Source organism: Crinia signifera, chromosome 11, assembly GCF_055691185.1.
Source record: "Crinia signifera chromosome 11, ASM5569118v1, whole genome shotgun sequence".
Lineage (NCBI taxonomy): Eukaryota > Metazoa > Chordata > Amphibia > Anura > Myobatrachidae > Crinia > Crinia signifera.
Genome location: NC_139227.1, coordinates 104,493,945 through 104,516,950, shown reverse-complemented (window position 1 = coordinate 104,516,950; position 23,006 = coordinate 104,493,945). Strand labels below are relative to the sequence as shown.

The following is a 23,006-nucleotide window of genomic DNA, read 5'->3' as shown; positions in this document are numbered from 1 at the left end:
TGGCAGGGGCAGATGATATGCTACCAGGGGTGGTATGCACGCAGGGGGGAGATGAAATGCTGGCAGGGGGTGGTATGCAGGCAGGGGAAGATGATATGCTGGCAGGGGGTGGTATGCACGTAGGGGGTGGTATGCTGGCAGGGGGAGATGATATGCAGGCAGGGGGTGGTATGCAGGCAGGGGGTGGTATGCAGGCAACAAAACTTTTCATATACCCAATCAGCCGCTATACCTCTTTATAAGCAACGACATACAGTAATTGGCCAAAAATGCCATTGTTATTTTTAATAAAATAAATTGTACTTTTTCATATGCTTGCAGCTATTAAAAGTATGACCCGCGAGCAGTCATTGCTCCAGGATTCTCTTGTCCCACTTGGGTTAGAACATAACCGGTAGGGTCCGGGGCTTATTTTTCTCTGAGCACCCAGTCCATAGAAGGGTTAAATCTCCTCTTATGGCTGTCGTGTACAATAGGCCGCCGGCTCAGTCATTGTCCGATGCTTATTAGATCAGCCTGGTTTCGTCTCCTGTGATACATTGCAAATTGCTCTGTAGGTAATGTTAAGATAATTAGAAAATTATCACAGCTGAGAATAACTAAGCGTCAGATAGGGCTCCTCAATGACATTTATGCAGCGCGGCATTAATAATTATGGCAGCGAGGAATGAATGGCTCCTTTGTGAGCCTGATCCATATAGCAGGGAGGGAATTAGCTGAAAACATACGTGGGTGAAACAAAACAGCCGAGAATGAGCCTTTCACAAAAGCCCCAATTACGGCGCATATCTCAGAACCATCTCCAGCCCGATCTCTTCTGCCCGGCCATTTTTTTTTTCTTTTACGGATTTCTCTTGATGAAATTATTGTCTTCACATTAATTATCACAAAATATGATGTACACACGGAATACAATGTATGTTATTATAGCAGAGACTTTACACGTGTCCTCGCAAACCAGTCCCTCTTGGCGTGCCGGTTTCCACGTGACTCTGCTGGCTTAGGGCATCTTTTTATGTGTTTTATTTAAAAAAAAAAAAGCATCTAAGTCGCAAAAAGATGTGAATAGGAAGCGCCAAGAGACTGTGCTGCTTAATGTGATATGCGACACTTGGATATCTGTGTGTGACTGAGTGGCGCATTTATCAACATAGAGCGATGCGGGCGCGGTGACATCGCCGGACATCGCATTGCAGTATTGTGAAATACCACCTGGATGTATCATAAGAAGGGCGCAGGGACAGGGCTCTGAAAGGAGCCCGTCCCTGCGAAGCCCTGACCCGGAATCCGGGGGGGTCTGCGCATGCGCGGTTATGCGCTGACCCCCGCCGACCCCTCTAACCGCACTGCCCTACACGGCAGTGCGATCCCGCAGCCATAGGCTACAATGGGCTATCGCCATCCCAGAATAGCGATAGCCCAGGGGTGCGAAGCCGGGCTGCCCGATGTTAATACATCGGGCAGCTTCGCATCCCCCATAGAAACCTGCGGGGGAAGCGGCCGGCGGCGGTGCAGGGGGGATCGCAGCAGGGATCGGAGATTCCTGCTGCGGTCCCCCTTTCATACATTTAGGTGAAACTTAATATTTGGGGCTACGGGGATTTAGCCGCAAATATGGTTTGATAAATGGGCTGTTGTGCTTTGTATACAGACTCAGTCGCACGCAAGTAAAAATAAAATAAAAATTGCAAACAGAAACCCAGCGCTACATCTGCCCCCCCCTGCAGTGCAACATGGTTTTGCCCATTTGTGTGTTTTTTAGCTTTGCTAACAAAGCAAAATCAGACCCAATGCCAGGCCCCAGATCTCAGTGCTTTTTAGAATAATTACAGCATTATCTGTAGTATTTTTTTCACCCTAAGGGGCTGATTCAAACACATTCATTAAGGGCTGAATTCGTCCCCGTCCCTGACAGGGTTTCCGCATGCGCATCTGCAAATAAGCACATGCGTAAACCGCAGGGGCGAACAGCCGTTCAGTCCATAGTGGATGTGTTAGCGTGCACTAAATCTATTTTGTATACACACGCAGGACTGCAAGTCGACAGATCGAAGGCATCACATGGTCCACCACTTATGGTCCAATGCATCTAGTTAGGTCTAAAGATAGTCGTCATCGTCTAGATCGTCAGTAACGGAAGATAGACGCACGTGCACAGGTCACCAATCGGAGTCCACGCGGATGGCAAAGTTGAAAAAATGCTAAAGATTCCCCAGAAAATCCTAGTGTCGACCATAATCTATGTTGTCCATTGTCATTCCGCCCATTTGAACCTGTCGCCCTTTTGACCATATCAACCAGATATATGTCACCCATATGATATTGTCCTTTTGGCTGTTGACCTATCGCCCAGGACTCCACCGTTCGAAAAGTCGACATGACACCCGTCAACACTTTTTTTTTTCATGTTTTCTCAACATTTGCTAGATTTACCATCCATGTGGACATCTGTGGTAGCACGGCGAGCAGCCATTCCCAAAGCGCGGCGAGCAAAGCGCGACAATCCAAGTGAGTCCGCGAGGGTAGTCGGACGTATCGATGGTGGTCACATAACATGAAATATACAAGCCATAAAAACAACAACAAAAACGCAGGTCGATCATTTGCGCGCGTCAATTGTCATGTTGACTTAAATACCGTCGACTTTCCCTCTGTCAAACCTTTTGTACATGTTTTCTGGCTGAGCACAAAAAAAATGCCAATTTTTTTTGTTTTGTTTGGACTGCATTTGATTCTTTTTACATGTCGTTGTGTCCATAAGTGGCATAAACCGTCTCTGACCACATTCTATGTGAATTGTACCATTAATACATGATTGCTTCCCGCCGCCCTGCGGCTGTCACCGCCGGGATGGGAAACGTAAACATACAGCCGCATTCTAAACAGTTTATCATGGCCATCCATAAGCCATGCAAAGCGAATGTAAAACAGTTGTGTAATAAAGGAGAGGGGAATCTAACGTGCGCTGTTCTCATTCATTTCCCTAACAGGCCTCGGCGTCCGGGATAAGAGGCAGCTTCTCCACGAGTGGTACCAGCTCGCCCTGGACAAGAGTAAATTGAATCGTTATGAATCTGAGCTGCAGTCTGTGTAAGTCTCATCAGCATGCACAGCGGAGCGTTAGGGGCGACAACGGGGGGCACAGGAAACGGCAATGCCGCACAAGTATATACAACGTCTTCCCACCGCACATAGATTTTATTACTGGGGTAAATTGGTCGGCATTAGGCTTTGCATCGAATGTTCTCATTAGCATAGGGAGAATGCGGCGTCACCCAGCGCCTCGCCAGGCTATGCCGTAATCTGCTGCCCAGTGTGGGAAACACAGCAGCCCCTTATGTCATGTTATTAAGTTATTTATTGTAGACTACAAAGCAGTTTCCCAATCTCCAGCGTAGCCCATGTAATAAGACAGGAACATTGTCACTCAGTACTGCCAGGTGCCTGTGTCGGTGTATGGCATTGTACATGGTTGGCATAAGGCCCCCGGGTCAGAGCTGCGTGCTGGGTGCGTGGCATAAGGCCCCCAGGTCAGACCTGCTTGCTGGGTGCTTGGCATAAGGCCCCCGGGTCAGACCTGCTTGCTGGGTGCGTGGCATAAGGCCCCCGGGTCAGACCTGCGTGCTGGGTGCGTGGCATAAGGCCCCGGGTTAGACCTGCGTGCTGGGTGCATGGCATAAGGTCCCCGGGTCAGACCGGCGTGCTGGGTGCATGGCATAAGGCCCCCACGTCAGACCTGCGTGCTGGGCGCGTGGCATAAGGCCCCCTCGTCAGACCTGCGTGCTGGGTGTGTGGCATAAGGCCCCCAGGTCAGACCTGCGTGCTGGGAGCTTGGCATAAGGCCCCCACGTCAGACCTGCGTGCTGGGTGCTTGACATAAGGCCCCCGGGTCAGACCTGCGTGCTGGGTGCTTGGCATAAGGCCCCCCGGGTCAGACCTGCAGGCTGGGTGCATGGCATAAGGCCCCCGGGTCAGACCTGCGTGCTGGGTGCTTGGCATAAGGCCCCCGGGTCAGACCTGCGTGCTGGGTGCTTGGCATAAGGCCCCGGGTCAGACCTGCATGTGACAGGGCCAGTGACATGATGTGAGGAGGAGAAGCAGGAAGCCAGAGAACTGTGTAGTGGAAAGAGCAGGATTCCCAGCAGCACAGAGAAGTATGTGATTTATAATTACTGTGCCGTAATAACCCTATATATCCACATCAGCCAATACAGAAACCTCATATTCATCTACCTGTTATAAATAAAAGCTGATGAAGGACAGGAGCCAGTAGACCCTGTACAGATGTGTGCAGGACTAATAACTGTATACCAGACCACATAGGTTACATCTCTGTCCCACCAGTGCGCTGCCAGTGTAGTGCATTGCTCCCTAGACCTGCTCATTGCATCAGACCGGTATGTGGAGGGTGCAGAACATTACAGACCCAGTGATCCTGATTCTCCTTCTCATCCCACAGAGCCAAAGAGCTAGACTTAGAGGACCAGCAAGGACGGCTGGAGCAGAAACTGCGGGAGAAGATGATGATCGATCGTAAGTTACATGTCGTATTGTTCCCTGTGCATACATTACTGCTACGTTCTGTGACTGCAGAATAGCTCACGATAAGTATACGAGTATATATATATATATATATTATATACACATATTAGATGAGGTGGCCGAAAGCTTTATCTCTCAGAGGATAATTAGCTAACAATATGCAAGCTCTTGGGGCTAAATGGTACTAAGTAGCTCAGACAGCCAATCAAAAGGCGAGGGATCATGTACTGAGAATCGGTCCAGTATGATTTTTCCACATTCAAAATACCGACAAGCACTGGCAGACAGTCAAGATACTGACACATTTAAAATGCCAACATGGTGAAAGTGCCGACACGCACAAAATGCCGACATTTTAAATATCGACATGTTAAAAGTCTACAAGTTTGGTTTTTTTTTAATGGACACCATATAAGTTTTCTGCGTCACCTCAGGCGTTGTGCCTCACTGCGCTGGCGACATTAGTATAATCTAACTCTATGCCCACTTGGATCATGAAGTAAAAAAAAATCATGTCGACCCTTTGACACGTCGACATGTTAAAATGTTGGCAATTTGACTGTGTCAGCATTTTGACCATGTCGGTATAATGAATTTCGGTATTTTGAACGTGTTAGTATTTTGACAGTCTGCCAATGGTTGTCGGTATATTGATTGTTGGTATATTGACTGCGTCCCCTGCGAATGATGGAGTCATTATGTATTCAGTAAGCCTTAGTAACTTATTAGGTGGCAAAACAAATGTGCCATTTTATTTAGAGAATAAAATGCTGCTCTCTCTGCTGGGGATCTCACATTCTTACACACACCCTGACCAGAGGGCCACAACTAGTCCTTCTAGTTACTCCTACCAACTCATACCCCCAGAACCATCTCTTACATTCTCCACACTATACTCCTCTTCCAACCTGCTAATCTCACCAGCTGTAATAAACATGCAGCCGCTGAATAAGGACCATTATACAGACATGATAATCATGCATGTGGTTTATCTCCTAGCGGCACTAAAGGACGAGGAGGATATTGCAGAGGAGGAGGCCATATTTGCTGAGATGATGAGAGTCATTGAGCACCGGGATAAGCTTGTGACTGGCATTGAGGAACAAAGGCTCAGAGAGACCTCCGGAGAGAGGGACGTGGCGGACATCTCTCTGCCCATGGACTGCCAGCTGAAAGTGGGTGTCATAAACAACATGAGGATTATTTAATCATAAGCTAAGCAACGAGACTCCGTTTTACTGCAGAACGTGACAGTGTTTCATGTGAGCAACTGCCCAATATTCCGGTGACAATTTGTGCCTGGGCCGTGCCCTGGTAATGGGAGAGAACACTGTATCGGTGAGGGTATATCATCGGCCACAATTGGGCGTTTATCTCCGCTCCACAATCAAAAGTAATTTTCTGTTGATTCCTTAGCAGTATTCGGGAGGGGAACGTAACGCCGTGCTCATTACTGAAATGCATCGGCTAAGAACAAAGAAACTGTGGGAACAATGTCAAAGAAATTATTCACGGTCCAAGAGCAAAATATAATGTTTATACTAAATATGCAGCTCAGATGCTGTAGCGGTATGTACACTGCGCACAGCCCGCACGCCCTGCGGCCATGAATAACACGCCATTCATTAAGAAGAATTGTGAAGGAGAACTGTACAAGGACACTAAGATGATCCATTGCATGGATGGCATATTGATTGGCATTGCTGCCCTACAGCACTGAGGTCGTCATACTATGGCCTTATGTGTGGAGTTTGTATGTTCTCACAGTGCTTGTGTGGGTTTCCACTGGGTACTCAATCAATCCAAAAACTTACCGATAGGTTAATGAACTGCCGGAAAAAAAACAAATAGTAGTGTGTTGGGTGTGCATGTGCCTAGGGCAGACTAGATGGGCCATGTGGTTATCTGTTTTAAATATTTTAATTAAAGTGATAAGGTTAATTTAAATCACACCTAATGCAAGCACAGCAGTGGCTATGAGACCCTGGTTCCCGGGGAAGTGATAGGCCGCACTGTTGTTGATATGGGTTGCTGGTTCCGCTATCTGTCACATGAATCACAATGAGAAGCCGTGTGTATCTTATGCCATATATACAAAGCACCTACAATACAGTAAGACTGCTTTCAGACCGCAAATGCCATGTCGCACACGTGATTAGGACACGGGTCCCATCCCCAGAGCAACACGGCATATGCGGTCTGAAAGTTCCGACACCGACATGGCATATTGCTGAGTCAGGGACGTCACATTGGGCGGAGCTGGGCGGCGGCGCGTCATCGGGGGCTTGGGAGGAGGCAGTACTTGGAGCTAACAGTGCTGCCTCCTCCATACTGTGAACGGGACACGGGTCGCACGACCCAGGCACCCGTTCACACTGCACTTGACACGGGTCATAGCCGTGTTCAACCCTGGTCAATACCAGGGTTGAACACCCGTGTTGCCCTTTTCAGACCGCACCTTGACCCATGTTGGGGCCGCAAGAACACGGCAATAACCCGGGTCTAGAGTGCGGTCTGAAAGCGGTATAAGTTACACTTACACTACAGCAACATCAGTAGTAAGGTGGCATCCCCGAGTCTCGGCCTATAGTACATGTTACCTCTTCCAAGTTCTGGACCAATAGAATGAGGGTGGAACTTTTAATCTTTAATCTTTTAATCTTCAGTTAAAGTATCAATAAATAATTTTATTCAATATTTATTAATAATTAGCTGCTAATTGGTGAGGCGTTTTGTGAGTACGCAATACTCATTTTGTCGCATTCAGACCAATATCTTGCTGATTATCTGTTGCTTTGCAATAGGTTAGGCCGTAGCTTACACAGAATGAGGAAGGATGTCTATAGTTGTTACGTAATACAAAGCTGGTGTTGCTGGTTACACCAGTCTGTAAGAATAGCGTGAATATATATGGCATATCTTCCTGTTGTAGGTTAAACCTAGTTACAGTGGAGCTGTCACTTTGGTGGTGCTGGCGGCCATTTTGCTTGCCCTATTTTCAGCCTACAAATGTACTAGCGACTAGTGGGTTTACTCTGGCATAAGGCACAACATGGCTCATGTCTCAAAGATGCCAGCAGTGGCTGGTGAAGTGGTGTGCTGCGTTGCTATAAAGGTTGATATGGCCCACAAAATGGCTGCCTGTATTCTAAGGAAGCGGTATGTACGTGTAAAAGCTAGTGGCAGCCGAATCACAGATGCCTTACCTCATAATTTTACCGTAAGTGTTACCTTAATGATCGTGAAAAAGGACTTTAGCCTGAAATCATCTCTCAAAAACTCAGAAACATACTGTTGTCCATATATGACAGTCACTCCATACAAGATATGCACACAACTGTATTTCCTTATGTATATTTTGACAAGCTGCACATTTTATTTATTGTTGTACAATTCATAACTGCAAAGATATCAGAGCCGACCCCTTTCTGCGAGACTGACAATTGTACATATATATGTAATGTGACCGTTACAAACTTTATGTAATAAAGATGTAGCTGAGGTTGTGGCTATAATGGTCCTAGTGTTCTTGTTTAGTATGTTATTATTCATGCATAATACATGTGATTGAGAAGTGAGAGCCCAAATCCTGGGGTCACCGGCATCTGATATTATCTAACCTCTGCCAGTGTCCAGGTTCAGGGCATTTAGGAAAGGTGGGTATATATTATTACACTGTACATACCTCCAAACATGACCCATTTCAGGAGGGACAAAATGCTCTCTAAGTAACAGAAAGTATGAGCGGCGCGCTAGGGACAAATGTCGTGTGCCGTGTACAGATGGCTGCCCTATGGTGGAGGGATGCCGCCCTCAGTAATTTGCAAAGACAGGAGAAAGAACCAGTGGGCGCCGTGTGTACACAAGACAATTTAATTTAATAAATAACAATAAAATTAATTAATTGTATGCATGCAAAAAAAAAAGGGGGGGGGGGGTACATTTAAAATAACCACAACAATTTATAGGGGTTTTATGTCCTCCCAATAGATGTCATGGGTAAGTTAGTTGGTATGTACTCACACCTGGGTCTCCAGTGCCAATAGTTTGAGAATGACAGCGGCACTCCGAGATCCACTGTTGGCAAACTGATCCCAGTGGACACAGGAGCAGCCGTCGCCGACTGTCAGACCTTCGTGCTGGGCTGCCGCTAATATGAACGACCAGTCAATTGGTCGCTGGATACACGCACCGCCACTCACACCTTGCGTCGTCTGATAGGCTCCAAGCTCCTGCACCGGCCAGCGGGCCGAATGGAAGGCTGGAACTGACTGTTCTCAGCGGGTACGTACTCCGTTGGGGGGTGAAAGCACACTCCTGTTGCAACGATGCCCAGATTGCTGGCTGTGCGTTCACTCCTCCAGGTTAGCGGTGATTGACAGAAACACTCTCTGTGCCGTCTGCGCCAGCTTTGCCGGGACCGTATTTGGATTGGATAAGCAAGTTGACTATTGCAAATAAGTATTTGTCCCTCCAGTCCTTGGTCTGTGGTGCTCAGGAACTCCTCAAAAACGCGTTTCGCCGCGCTCAGGGCGGCTTTTTCTATTCGGAATGCTAGACAAAATGCTCTCTGCCTGTGTGTGTGTGTGTATATATATATATATATATATATATATATATATATATATATATATATATATATATATATATATATATAATATATGAGATACATACCATTTTCCAGAGGTCAAAAGACTGACCCGGCATCCCAGAATGGAGAATGCCGACAATGTAGCATAATGTGTATTGGAGGCATTACAGTGTGGCATAATGCATCCTGGATGCCTTACAACTTGGCATATTGTATATTGGGGCCTAACAATGTGACATAATGAAGTGTACTGGGGACATTACAGATTCCATGGAAACCTGTATTTGTCTGTGGGCACAGGAACTGGGAACACTGGGCTATAGATGAAGTGATAATAACTACAGTAGGTACTTTATTTATTTATTTACAGGTTCTTATATAGCGCAGTAGATTCAGTTGCGCTTTACAATTATTAATTATGTTTCTTGCTGGAATGTACTTTGTGATAATACTGGAATACTGAGCAATAGTCTGATACCATTGGAACTGAAAAGCAGACAGGACTGGCGGGACTTGGACTCAAAACTGGGTTGGCACTGGTGGGACTAGACACTGGGAATGAATCAGTGGAACTAGAAACCGTCCGGGGATCAGTGTACAAGAGCTGGTCACTGGACCAGATGCAGTGAGCGAGAGCTAGACACCAGGCTGGTGCAGGTGGAACTAGATGCTGGGCTGGAACCAGTTGACAAGATTTGAGCACTGGTCCAGAACCAGTAGAACTGGAAACTGGGCTGTGACCATTGTAAGAGAGCTGGACACCTAGCCTGAACCAATGGAACTGGAGACTGTGCCAGAACCAGTGGATACAGGACACTGGGATGGCACTGGTGGATCTGCATGTTGGGCTGGGATCACCTGGTCTGTAACTGGACACTGGGCTGGTACCTGTGGCTGGTAACTGAGTATTGCTGGTTTACTAGCGCTATAGAGCAGGTTAAAGCTGGACTTGGACTAGAAATGCAGGACACCTTAAGACTAAGTCTGTGTATGTAGAGCTTGTACTGTGGTAAGAAGCTGAAGAGTTATTTGCTTGCTGCTGTAGATATCACGAGGGGGTGGTGGTGGTGTTGGGATCATTTGGTCGACCACTGGTAGGGGGGGGGTTTGGGTCATTTAGTGCCTGTGTCAACCTAATGTCAGCCTTCAGTCATCGACCTTTCTGTGGTTGACCTGCTGACCATGTACCATAAGGGGAACTATGTGCTAGCGGCATGGAGCTGAGATGGTAATGTCCTTTAGAATGAGCATTCAAAATTAGGATGGAACTTGCAGACAAAGCAGATATAGAACTGGCTTGCAGAAAGGTCAACATTACAATAAGGAGCTAGATTACTAAAGCTTCTAAATATGAAAAGAGGTGATGTTTACCATAGCAACCAATCATATTCTGTCTATTATTTCTCTATTGCACCCTAGAAAATGAAAGACAGAATCTAATTGGTTGCTATGGGCAATATCACCTCTTTTAATTTTTAGAAGCTTTAGTAAATGCATACCCTCCAACATGACCCATCCCATTAGGTACAAAATGCTCTGTTCCTGGACTTCCCTGCCAGTGACAGTTACAGATGTGAGCCTACAGCACAGTCCAATATTCAAAGAGGGGGGGTCACATCAACTCTCGGTGATGTTTGGGATGGCAGCTGGTGTGGCTCCCCTTTTTGAATATTGGACTGTGCTGCAGGCTCACATCTGTAACTGCCACTGGCAGGGAAGTCCAGGAACAGAGCATTTTGTACCTAATGGAATGGGTCATGTTGGAGGGTATGTAAATGTAACCCTAACATTCAGGAGATCTGCAGGAATTGAAGGGTGCACTTTTCCAAAAGTAGAATCCAGCTTATTATTAACAAACAAGGCTGAACTCACAAGAACTTGAAATCATCAGGCAATATACAGTGGAGTTTATTAGATGAAGCTTTCAGGTGGAAGCACAATCACAAGAGCATCCCAGCAGAACTAAGATGCAGGCTTGTAGACAGCAATGCTTGTGAATTCAGGAGCAGCAGATTTGTCAATTTGGGACTACTGCAGAGACTTGTGTTTAGTACATCTGGAAGCAATACTAGTTTGAGAGACAACAGTAACAGGTAAGCTTTGTAGCTTGGAATACAAAGGCTTAGCTGTTTAGATGCACTAGAAACACAGGATAAAAAGACAGTAGCTTGGAAAGCGTTCAGTTGATGCTTGCAGAATGAAAACCCAATAATACTGGCGCCATGTAGTAAACTAGAATCTGCAGATTAAGGCTAAACAGGAGTCAGGATTCACCTTATTGCTCTGGCAGTGAGCTAATGAAATGGGAAGGTTTACATAGGAAACGTAGGTCACAGATTGGCTGCCAGAGTCTTCCAGGAAACGCTGTAGCAGACACCCAGACATGTCACCGTTAACTCGTTTAGGTGGTTCATAGTATCTTCCTCTTCCAGGATCATTCGGATGCTTGGAAACTCCTGATATTTTTCACACTGAATCTGGGGTTCTTCTTTTTTACAAAAAAATGAGGCATACACATTGAATCCTTAGACCTTCATACAGGCCGAATTAAGGGGGTGCTCAGTACCCCTGGGCCCCCCTCTACCTCAGCATGCATTTTTATAGCTAAAGGTTTTGTGCATGGGAGTGGGGTAGTGCTGCAGCTTCACCTATCTGCCAATGATTAATGGTGCTGAGCATCGGGAGCCAAGGCTCACCAACTGCACAAGTGTGCAGTGCATTACTGGGAGTTAACTAAGTCCCATGAGACTGCACAAGAGGCTGAGAGGCTTGTGCTGAGCTCTGATTGGTGGAACTCATCACATGCTTCTTAGGCCGATGTAGGACAGCAGCCTCGTCATGGGAGGGTTTTTAATCAGAGGCAGCGCTGAACCTGTGAGGTTTCCTACAGAGGCACAAACACAGGCTCTCCACATGGTATATATATACATTCTGCAATATGCCGGCACTCTATAACTTCCAAATCAACTTGGAGTGCCTTTCTTTTGGAGGACTACTATATACAGATGGAGCCGGCCTCCCTCTTGCTGGCGAATCGCCAGATTGTCTCCACTGGCGATCCGCCAGCGGCGAGGCGCTCCATCTGACTGAGACGAGCGTGCGTCTCACATGCGTCTCAGTTTCCGGGAGGTGGGGCGACGGGAACCCTGTCCGTCTTCAGGGAGACGGACAGGGTTAGGGGAGGCGGTGGGGGAGAGCGGGGAGGCGGTGAGGACCCCGGGTGCCCGCCGGCGGGAACCCAGGGGAAGCGCCGTCGGAAGGGGACGCGTGCGCATGAGATGCAGATCAGATGGCGGCTGGCGATTCTTCAGCCATCCCCTGCAAAGACCAGGCCGGCTCCATCTGTATGTTGGGGTGACTTTACCGATGGCACAGGGCCATTCATTTAATTAAGGAGTTGAGTGCCAGCTATTTGTACGTGTATGTGTGTATATATATATATATATATATATATATATATATATATGTGTATGAAAAGGAAGAGAATATAAGGTGCCACTTATGTCCGAAGACGGCTGTCCAACCTTTCTGGGTAATTTTACAGAGGAACTTTTCATACTCCCACTATCCACGTCAGCGTGGAGTTGATTTTATATTAGTGTGGCGAGCGCAGCGAGCCACCGAGCCCAAAGCGTGGGGAGCCCTGCGAGGGGACGCGGACTACTTCACATGTATTGCGCGTCCCCTCGCCACGCTTCGGGCTCGGTGGCTCGCTGCGCTCGCCTCACTATATAAAATCTACTCCACGCCGACGTGGGCAGCGAGCCCCACGAGGGACGCAGACTACTTCACATGTATTGCGCGTCCCCTCGCCACGCTTTGTGCTCGCCACACTATATAAAATCAACGCCACGCCAACGTGGATAGTGGGGGTATGAAAAGGTCGGAGGACGCGTACCGCCGCCGCTCGCCATGCTTCAGGTTGGCGTTGATAGTGCCGGTGGCTTTAACGATGGTTATTGAGGGCTCATTTTACATTTTAAGTACCCATAAGGGTACTTTTACAATTACAAATCTTATATGAATCATATACAATAAAAAAAATTGCATCGCATCCGATATTGTACATACAATAAAAACAACCAAAATCTTATATACTTGATATACAATGCGATGAGATCAATAAGATGCATAAGTTCCATGAGATCCATAAGATAAAAATCGTGGGCGCCGTGCTAGGAAACAAGTACCCTTTTTTTTATAAAACGTAATAAATATTTATTAAAAGTGTGCACAATAGCACAGCATGGATTTTAATGATACAAACACTACTTGGAAACATACGATAGAAACAATATAATAGAACAATGTAAAAGATATATATATATATATAAAATACAAAATATATATAAAATAGGCAAAATAAATTTTAAGAAAAAAATCTAAAACATTTTTTACAATTTTTTTTTAGAATTATAGTATGAAAGAAGTACTTATCTAAAAAGGGGGAGTCAGCAGGCAGTTCCAACGCGTTTCGTCTGAGGGAGAGGTGTGCCTGGACCGGTATTTATACTGTAACTGATTATGGGACTAAGTTATGATGTCACATCCTGTGCGATGCGTCCATTTTATTAATTAAGGGGAAAATCGTGGAACGGACACAGTATAAGGCTGTATAATTCAGTCTAGATCTCGGTTTCGTACCAAGTATATAAATAAACAATCAAATTCACAATAATAGTATTTAAAGGTAGAAAGGACACAGATTTCCAAATCCGGGGGTAATATGCCCCACTTCCGGTGGGGCGGGCGCCACTTCCGCCCCGTTTCTTGTATTCTTCTGTATTAAGCCTCTATGGACTTCCGCCACTTGCGGGTGGAAGTTGTATCTGGGGCAGTCTGGTTCCCCACTTCCGAGTTACTTTAGCAGCCCCGCGGTCCGCCTCGATAAATAAATAATATCCCCCCCCCCCCCCCACACACACACACACACACACACACACACACACACACACACACTTACCAATTGACCAAGTTTATACTGCTTTTACTCTGTGTTTTGACAGTGTAATGTTCTCCTGTGCAGTTTGCGGCAAGTAATGACAAGTGTGACGGGGGCCCCCCCTGTCTAAAGTGACCCAGCCATGCCTTCATACAATCCAAAATGATGGAACTTTTTGGGGTAAATTTGCTAAGATGTCTTATTATTGTTTATGATTTTATATTTGTTTTTATGTTTATAGATTATTGCGTCTATTCCCCCCATTTTCTTTTCCCCCACCGCTTTATATATTTATTTCTACAATGGCGCGCCGATCTTGTTTATATGTTGTAGGCTAAATTCACCATTGCCTGTTTATGTTTCCTGCCTGCCCTAATGTTCCTTTGGTTCTAGTTTTTTTGTACCACTTACAATATTATTGTATATTTACAATCCTTTCTTGATCAGTTAATAAAACATATTCAACAAAAAAAAAGAATGTTTTCTTGAAGACAAGGCGGATATTAGAGTATCGCATGCCGCTGTTTACCCATCCCTGACATGAGAATGTAGAAATCAACTTTGTGAAATTGAATGCTTTGCAAACAATCACATTTTCTGTCTTATATCTCACGACATTGAAATGTTACCTTTACACTGCGCACAGGGGAGGGAAACAGCGGCTGCGAAGAGAAGGTCAAGGAGATTACCGCTCGTATTTATAGCAACGCACTTTTCCTCGAGCTTAGTAAATTAATTTTAGGTAATGCACAACAAAGTTTATTCAATGGAACCGCTGGCGTTTTTAGACAAAACCATTGCCACATTGTATTTTACAGAGCGATGCTGCTAATGTATAACGAATTGTAGACCTGTCATCAAGGGAGGACATGTTTTTACTTATTTTATGACAGTTATGGAATGTTATAAAACAACACCTATATATATATATATATATGTCCTTCACATTTTGACCCAAGTGAGAGAATGCATTAGATAGTTGCTAACATTTTAAAATAGATTTCCACAGAAATATTGCTAGTCTATGTATGTACGTCCCACGAGCGCAGCGAGCCACCGAGCCCGAAGCGTGGCGAGTGCAGCGAGCCCCGCGAGGGGACGCGGACACCTGTGAAGCCCGCGAGGGGACGCGTATACCTGTGAAGGTATCCGCGTGCGCTCGCCTCGCTCGCTCTCAACTCCACGCCGACGTGGATAGTGGGGGTATGAAAAGGTCGTAGGACGCGTACCGCCGCCCCTCGCGGGCTTGCTGCGCTCGCCACGCTTCGGGTTGACGTTGATCGTGGGGTGGCGTTAACAATTGGGGGCGCCATTTCACACTTCAGGGTCCTATTTGGCCTCTGTGGGCCATTTAACATTGTTCCCTATGGAAAATCGGGTCAATTGGGACATTTAACATTGTTCCCTATGGGAAATCGCGGTAATCGCGTCGGTCGCATCGCATGCGATTTTTTTTTGGTCGCATGCGATGCGACCGACGCGATTTTTTTTACCTTACGATGCCCAAGATCAAAATCGTGGGCGCCCTTCTAGGTAAAGAGTACCGATTTTTCAGACTCGATGAATCACTGACTGAGATTACAAAAGTCATCAGCCTGATGGTCAGCAACATGGACTCCCGACCCCATGCTGAGAAGGTCAGGACCCACAGTTTGAGAACCGCTACACTAACCCAATAAAATTCAAATTTATGGCCCAGTACCTTGTCTGTATGTCCAGAGATGATACTTGCCTACAGGGCTGATGCAAGACACCGGAGCGCCCTAGGCGGGGCGCCCCGGCACTCACCCACTGTGTTGTTCCACGTGGGGGGTAGTGCCGTGAGATGTTTGGGGGGGGGGGGGGGGTGGCTTGCCGGCTGATGTGCCTTGCCGGGTGATGTGATGCAGCGCGGGTCGCCGTGACGTTCCATGGGGGGGGGGGCTTGCCGGCTGACGCACTAGCTGTGGCTGCAACTAGCACCGCTCACCTCCATCCAGGGGGGGGGACAGCTCCAAACTGCCACCCTCCATTGGCCATATGGCCCCCCCCTTAAAATTCGAGATGCAAATACAAGAATACTTATAACCTGGCGCTAATGAAGTTTCAATTCAATAAAAGCAGCTGGTCACTCCCTGAAGACGATCAATCTCCCAAATCTAGCACATATGAAACGGGTATTTTGGGAGAACCAGTGATGTATGTAAGCCTGCTGAGACGTACAATCCTGTTGTTTAGGATGGAACAGTCCCAGGTGGATTCTGGCGGACCGGATTTCTAATGATTCTACACTTACTTATTGTTTCAATCACGAGTACACGTAGCAGTTTCTTTATATATTTCTAATGGATATCACAGGTGAAAGGACAAATTGCACTCTTCTCACTAGGGCCCTTATTCTGGTTGGTGCGGTAATGTCCGCGTGCGGTCGGTCTGCCGATGTTTTGTGTCTGCGCATGTGCAGAGGCGTCTCTGCGCATGTGCGAACGGGACGCACGTCCAAATTCCGCATGAAATGTGTACACTACGAACAGGGGGTGGAGAGGGGCGTGAAGGGATGTTTTGGCTCATTACCATATGCGTACGCCCCGCGTTTCATGGGCGTTCCCATGAAAACGCTGGGCGTACGTATGGTAATGCGGTCGTGACGCACGTGTAGGGGGCGGACATATGACATTGCCGGATGTCAGCTGCCCGCCCAGATCCCTGCTTTTGCACGGAGAAATGCCCGTGTGGTCTGAGGTTGCGGGAGCTGCCTGACCACTCGGTCCTGCATTCGATGGTCTGAGATGGAGGAGGTGTATTCATGAGAAATACACTTGCGGTCCGTTCGGACAGCTTCTTACCGCATTCAGACGGAGTGAGCGATCCGTACGGAAGGCGGGGTTTAGGACGCACGGTCCTGGCCGCATATTCGGCTCCGGCCGCACAGACCAGAATAAGGCCCTATATATGAGGGCAGATATTTTATTTAAGTTTCTGCCTCCAATGCCCGTAACAGTTTTTGACAGCTGGTATATCAACCACCCTGGATACGTGAATCATGTCACTTACACTTACTTATTAATTCAGCCTTGCTTGCCTGTAGCAGGTTCTTTAAACACACAATCCCAATGCCATGCAGTCAAAAAGCATTTAACCCCTTCCTGACATTTGACGTATATATACGTCATGGCCGGGATGTACTTACCGACACATGACGTATATATACATCATGACTTTAAACTGTCACCGCGTCTATAGACGCGGTGACAGTTTAAACATGTCTGCTGTCCCTGACAGCAGACATGTCCCAGCATGCCCAGGGGGGGCGGCGATGCCTCCCCCCCGTCGGCGATCGCTGCGATTGGCTGTTCAATGTGAACAGCCAATCGCAGCGTTTTCCTGTGTTACCGGCGAATCAGACGCTCGGTAACACAGGGATCAATCACCGCCGGGTGTGAGGGGGTCACCGGTGATGACCACACCTCACCCCACCTGCCCCCAAGGCTGTGATTGGTCCGTCGGACCGACGGACCAATCACAGCCATGGCGCGTGATTTAAACTAACGGTGACTGCGCTGCAGACGCCATTCCGGTCTGGAATTGCGTGCAGAGCGGTCACCGTGCCAATCTGTCGTGAAATGTCGTTGTCGTAAATGGAGTGCATTCTATGGAGGGACATGTTACCAGTGGAGTACCCCAGGGATCTGTACTTGGACCAGTGCTCTTTAATATCTTTGTCAGTGACATTGCAAATGGTATTGAAGGGAAAGTATGCCTTTTTGCAGATGATACAAAGATATGCAACAGAGTAGACACACCAGGAGGGGTAAATCAAATGACTGATGATCTAAGTAAACTTGAGAATTGGTCAAGAGAATGGCAACTACAGTTTAATGCTAAAAAATGCTAAATTATGCACTTGGGACTCAAAAACCCAAAGGCTCAATATAGTATCAAGGGTACTATAATGGAAACTACTGAGGAGGAAAGAGATCTAGGAGTCACTATTTCAAGTGACTTAAAGGCAGGGAGGCAATGTAACAAAGCAATGAGGAAGGCTAGTCAGATGCTTGGTTGCATAGGGAGAGGAATCAGTAGCAGAAAAAAAGACGTAATAATGCCACTTTATAGGTCATTGGTACGACCTCATCTGGAATACTGTGTCCAGTTCTGGAGGCCATATCTTCAGAAGGATATAAATACATTGGAGAGTGTACAAAGAAGGGCAACTAAAATGGTTCATGGCCTACATCACAAAACTTACCTGGATAGACTAAAAGATCTTAACATGTATAGTTTGGAGCAGAGAAGGGAAAGGGGGGACATGATAGAAATCTTCAAATATATCAAGGGTTTTAACATAGTACAGGTGGGAAATTTTCTTCAAAGGAAAACAAGTAATAAAACACGAGGACATGCACTGAAACTGGAGGGAGGTAGGTTCAGGGGAAATGTTAGAAAGAATTACTTCACAGAAAGGGTAGTGGATAAGTGGAATAGCCTCCCATCAGAGGTGGTAGAGGCTAAGACAGTAGAACAATTTAAACATGCTTGGGATAGGCATATGAATATCCTTACAAAGAAATAAGGATTAAAAAGGGTTGAGTTTACCTGAAGGGTAAAAAAGGGGCAGACTAGATGGGCCAAATGGTTCTTATCTGCCGTCAAATTCTATGTTTCTATGTTTCTATGATATACTGACCCGATCCTTGCCTGATACTTACCTGATCACCGCTGGTAGCGTGCTGCCAGCAGCTGGATGCTTCCTGGATCTTGTGACTTCCTGTGTGCTGCTGCTGCAGTGTCATAGAGTGACAGATAGTGAGAGATAGTGACAGAGAGTGATAGAGAGTGCTATATTTTGTGTCTGCTGCCCCCCCTTTTGTGCTGATCAGTATATCTGTGCTGATCAGCAACTTTTTGGGGGTGCAGGTTTTTTTTTTAAATATATATACCTGTCAGTTGCACCAAAGGTTGTGCTGCCTGTGCAACTGACTGCTGCCCCCCCTTTTGTGCTGATCAGTATAAATTAACTGATCAGCAACTTTTTGGGGGTGCAGGGTTTTTTTTTTTTTATATATACACCTGTCAGTTGCTGTCAGTTGCACTGTCAGTTGCACCAAAGGTTGTGCACCTGCTGCCCCTCACTGGTAATCAGTGTCGCAACACTGATCACCTTTTTTTTTTTTTTTTTTGAGGGTGCTGTGGGGTCTTTTTTTAATTTTTTTTTTACACACACTGTGATTTTGTGGGTGTCCTGTGGCCACTGTGCGCTGATCAGTGACGTACATCACTGATCAGCATTTTCGGCACAGGGTTGATCTATTTTTTATTTTTTTTTTGGATCAAATTCCTGTTGCCTTTGAGCGCTGTTCAGTGACGGACGTTACTGACCAACATCTGTGCTCAATTTTTGGCGCAGGACCTTTTTTTTTTTTTTTTTAACCCCTTCAAGGTTGTACCAAAAGCTGCCTTGAAGTTGCTGAGTGACGTACATCACAGATCAGCATTTTTGCCACAGGGTTGATCTAATTTTTTTTTTTTTTATTGGGATCAAATTCCTGTATAAAGTATTTTTTTTTCTGCACTACATACACACTACACACTACATACCCCCCGTGTTGAAATAAAATTTGTACCCCCCCTACACTATACACGTGTTGAAACATTACACTTACAGAAACACAAAAATAAAAATGGCATCCCAAATGTCATTCCAAATGTCATCCCAGTCATCCAAAAGAATGTATTCAGCGGAGGAGGCATATGCCATGCTTGCCTCTGACTCTGACACAGCCAGTGATGCAAGCGGGGAATTTTAAGGATTCGTCTTAACCTCATCTTCCTCCTCTAGTGATGAGGGACCCCCTCAAAGACGCCCCCGTAGAGCAGCTGAGACCCCCCCCCAAATGATTGATCCCGTATGGACCCCACCACCAGACAATTTTGAGCCCCAGGTTCCTGAGTTTTTGGCCATCCCAGGAATCCAATTTGATTCAACAGGTCTCAGAGAAATTGACTTTTTCAAATTATTTTTCTCTGATGATTTTATAAATTTAATGGTGGACCAAAGTAATTTATATGCCCAGCAGTTTATTGCTCAAAACCCCACGTCATCATTTGCTAGGTGGACCCCTGTAGATGCAGTAGAGATGATGATGTTTTGGGGTCTGGTGTTACATATGGGCATAGTAAAAAAGCCAGAAATTAGGCAATATTGGAGTACAGATGTTCTGTACAGCACCCCACTTTACCGTATGGCCATGACTCGGACTCGTTTTGAGACAATCCTTAAATTTTTGCGTTACAACGATAATGCACAGTGCCCACCCAGAGATAATTCCACCTTTGACCGGCTATTCAAAGTCAGGCCGGTCATTGATCATTTCAGTGCCAAATTTGCAGAGATGTACATCCCTGAAAAATGTATTTGTATCGACGAGTCCCTTATACATTTTAAAGGAAGGGTTAAATTCCGCCAGTACCTTCCCAGTAAGAGGGCAAGGTATGGCATAAAAATGTATAAACTGTGTGAAAGCACCTCAGGGTACACCCACAGGTTTAGGGTATATGAAGGGAAGGATTCAAGAATTGAACCGCCAGAATGCCCCCCCTCCCTCGTAGGTGTTACTGGAAAAATTGTCTGGGATTTAGTGCACCCCTTCCTGGATAAAGGTTATCACCTCTATGTGGATAACTTTTACACTAGCATCCCCCTGTTTAAGGCCCTTGGTTCAAGAGGTACAGCAGCTTGCGGTACTGTGCGCAAGAACCAAAGAGGCCTCCCAAAAACGCACATTGCCCAAGTACTGAGAAGGGGTGAAAGCAGGGCACAATCCACCGAAAATATGTTGTTGGTCAAATATAAGGACAAGAGGGATGTCCTTATACTGACAACAATTCATGGAGACAGTACCACCTCCGTCCCTGTACGAGGTACCAGTACCCACACCTCAAAACCTAATTGTATCCTAGATTACAATAAGTACATGGGCGGAGTGGATCTTTCAGATCAGGTACTGAAGCCGTACAGTGCCCTGCGGAAAACAAAAATCTGGCCGTGTATATCAAAAAAAAAGAAGCTGGCCGTGTATATCATCCAGATGGCACTGTATAACGCTTACGTGCTATTCCGTTCTACCAGCCAGAGGGGGACATTTATGCACTTTCAAGAGGAAGTCATAAAGGGCCTAATATTTGGGAACCAGCAGGCAGAGGGCCCCAGTACTTCTAGTACTGGCCCCCGTATTGTACCAGGGCAGCATTTTCCTAACGAAATCCCCTCCACTGCAAAAAAGGGCAGGACACAAAAAAGGTGCAAAGTTTGCTATAAAAAGGGAATAAGAAAGGATACTATTTTCCACTGTGAAACTTGCCCCGACAAACCCGGCCTATGTATAAAGGAGTGTTTTAAAATATACCACACATCTATGGATTATTAGGTTCATCATTTCACCGTGCTTCGGGGGTCTTGCTAATGCGACATAGCACCCACCAACATTCCACCAGAATCTGTGCTGCAAAATCCAAATATCACTCCTTCCCTTCTGAGTCCTGCCATGCACCCAACTGGTATTTTTTGGTCACATATGAGGCATTGCCATACTCGGGAGAAATTGGGGCACAGATTTTGGGGTGCTTTTTCTCCTTCATACCTTATGAAAATGAAAAATTTTGAGCCAGAACTGCATTTTTGTGTAAAAAAATGTAATTTTTCATTTGCACAGCCCAGTTGTATCAAAATTGGTGAAACCCCTGGGGGTTTGAAATGTACACTATACCCCTAGATGAATTCCCTGAGGGGTGTAGTTTGCAAAATGGGGTCACTTGTGGGGGGGTTTCACTGTATTGGTGCTTCGGGGGTCTTGCTAATGCGACATAGCACCCACCAACATTCCACCAGAATCTGTGCTGCAAAATCCAAATATCACTCCTTCCCTTCTGAGTCCTGCCATGCACCCAAATGGTATTTTTGGTCACATGTGAGGCATTGCTGTACTCGGGAGAAATTGGGGCACAGATTTTGGGGTGCTTTGTCTCCTTCATTCCTTGTGAAAATGAAAAATTTTGAGCCAGAACTGCATTTTTGTGTAAAAAATGTAATTTTTCATTTTCACAGCCCAGTTGTACCAAAATTGGTGAAACCCCTGGGGGTTTGAAATGTACACTATACCCCTAGTTGAATTCCCTGAGGGGTGTAGTTTGCAAAATGGGGTCACTTGTGGGGGGGTTCCACTGTATTGGTGCTTCGGGGGTCTTGCTAATGCGACATAGCACCCACCAACATTCCACCAGAATCTGTGCTGCAAAATCCAAATATCACTCCTTCCCTTCTGAGTCCTGCCATGCACCCAAATGGTATTTTTTGGTCACATGTGAGGCATTGCCGTACTCAGGAGAAATTGGGGCACAGATTTTGGGGTGCTTTGTCTCCTTCATTCCTTGTGAAAATGAAAAATTTTGAGCCAGAACTGCATTTTTGTGTAAAAAATGTAATTTTTCATTTTCACTGCCCAGTTGTATCAAAATTGGTGAAACCCCTGGGGGTTTGAAATGTACACTATACCCCTAGATGAATTCCCTGAGGGGTGTAGTTTGCAAAATGGGGTCACTTGTGGGGGGGTTCCACTGTATTGGTGCTTCGGGGGTCTTGCTAATGCGACATAGCACCCACCAACATTCCACCAGAATCTGTGCTGCAAAATCCAAATATCACTCCTTCCCTTCTGAGTCCTGCCATGCACCCAAATGGTATTTTTTGGTCACATGTGAGGCATTGCCGTACTCGGGAGAAATTGGGGCACAGATTTCGGGGTGCTTTGTCTCCTTAATTCCTTGTGAAAATGAAAAATTTTGAGCCAGAACTGCATTTTTGTGTAAAAAAATGTAATTTTTCATTTTCACAGCAGTGTATCAAAATTGGTGAAACCCCTGGGGGTTTGAAATGTACACTATACCCCTAGATGA

The 23,006-nt window shown here is 46.1% G+C and overlaps 1 protein-coding gene across 7 annotated transcripts in view; it reads left to right on the top strand.

Annotated features, from left to right (window-relative positions):
• The window catches only part of MICAL2 (microtubule associated monooxygenase, calponin and LIM domain containing 2), a 191,914-nt gene extending 183,843 nt beyond the window's left edge, over positions 1–8,071 (top strand). For 4 of the 7 annotated variants that reach the window (XM_083164104.1, XM_083164103.1, XM_083164101.1 and 1 more), the window contains 3 exons: positions 2,991–3,090; positions 4,460–4,533; positions 5,542–8,071. In XM_083164104.1, coding sequence (XP_083020230.1) covers positions 2,991–3,090; positions 4,460–4,533; positions 5,542–5,750 — 383 coding nt within the window. In that variant the 3' untranslated portion in view covers positions 5,751–8,071. The remainder of the gene's footprint in view (positions 1–2,990; positions 3,091–4,459; positions 4,534–5,541) is intronic. The other 3 variants (XM_083164107.1, XM_083164106.1, XM_083164105.1) reach the window with 1 other exon arrangement.
• Positions 8,072–23,006: the final 14,935 nt, after the last annotated feature.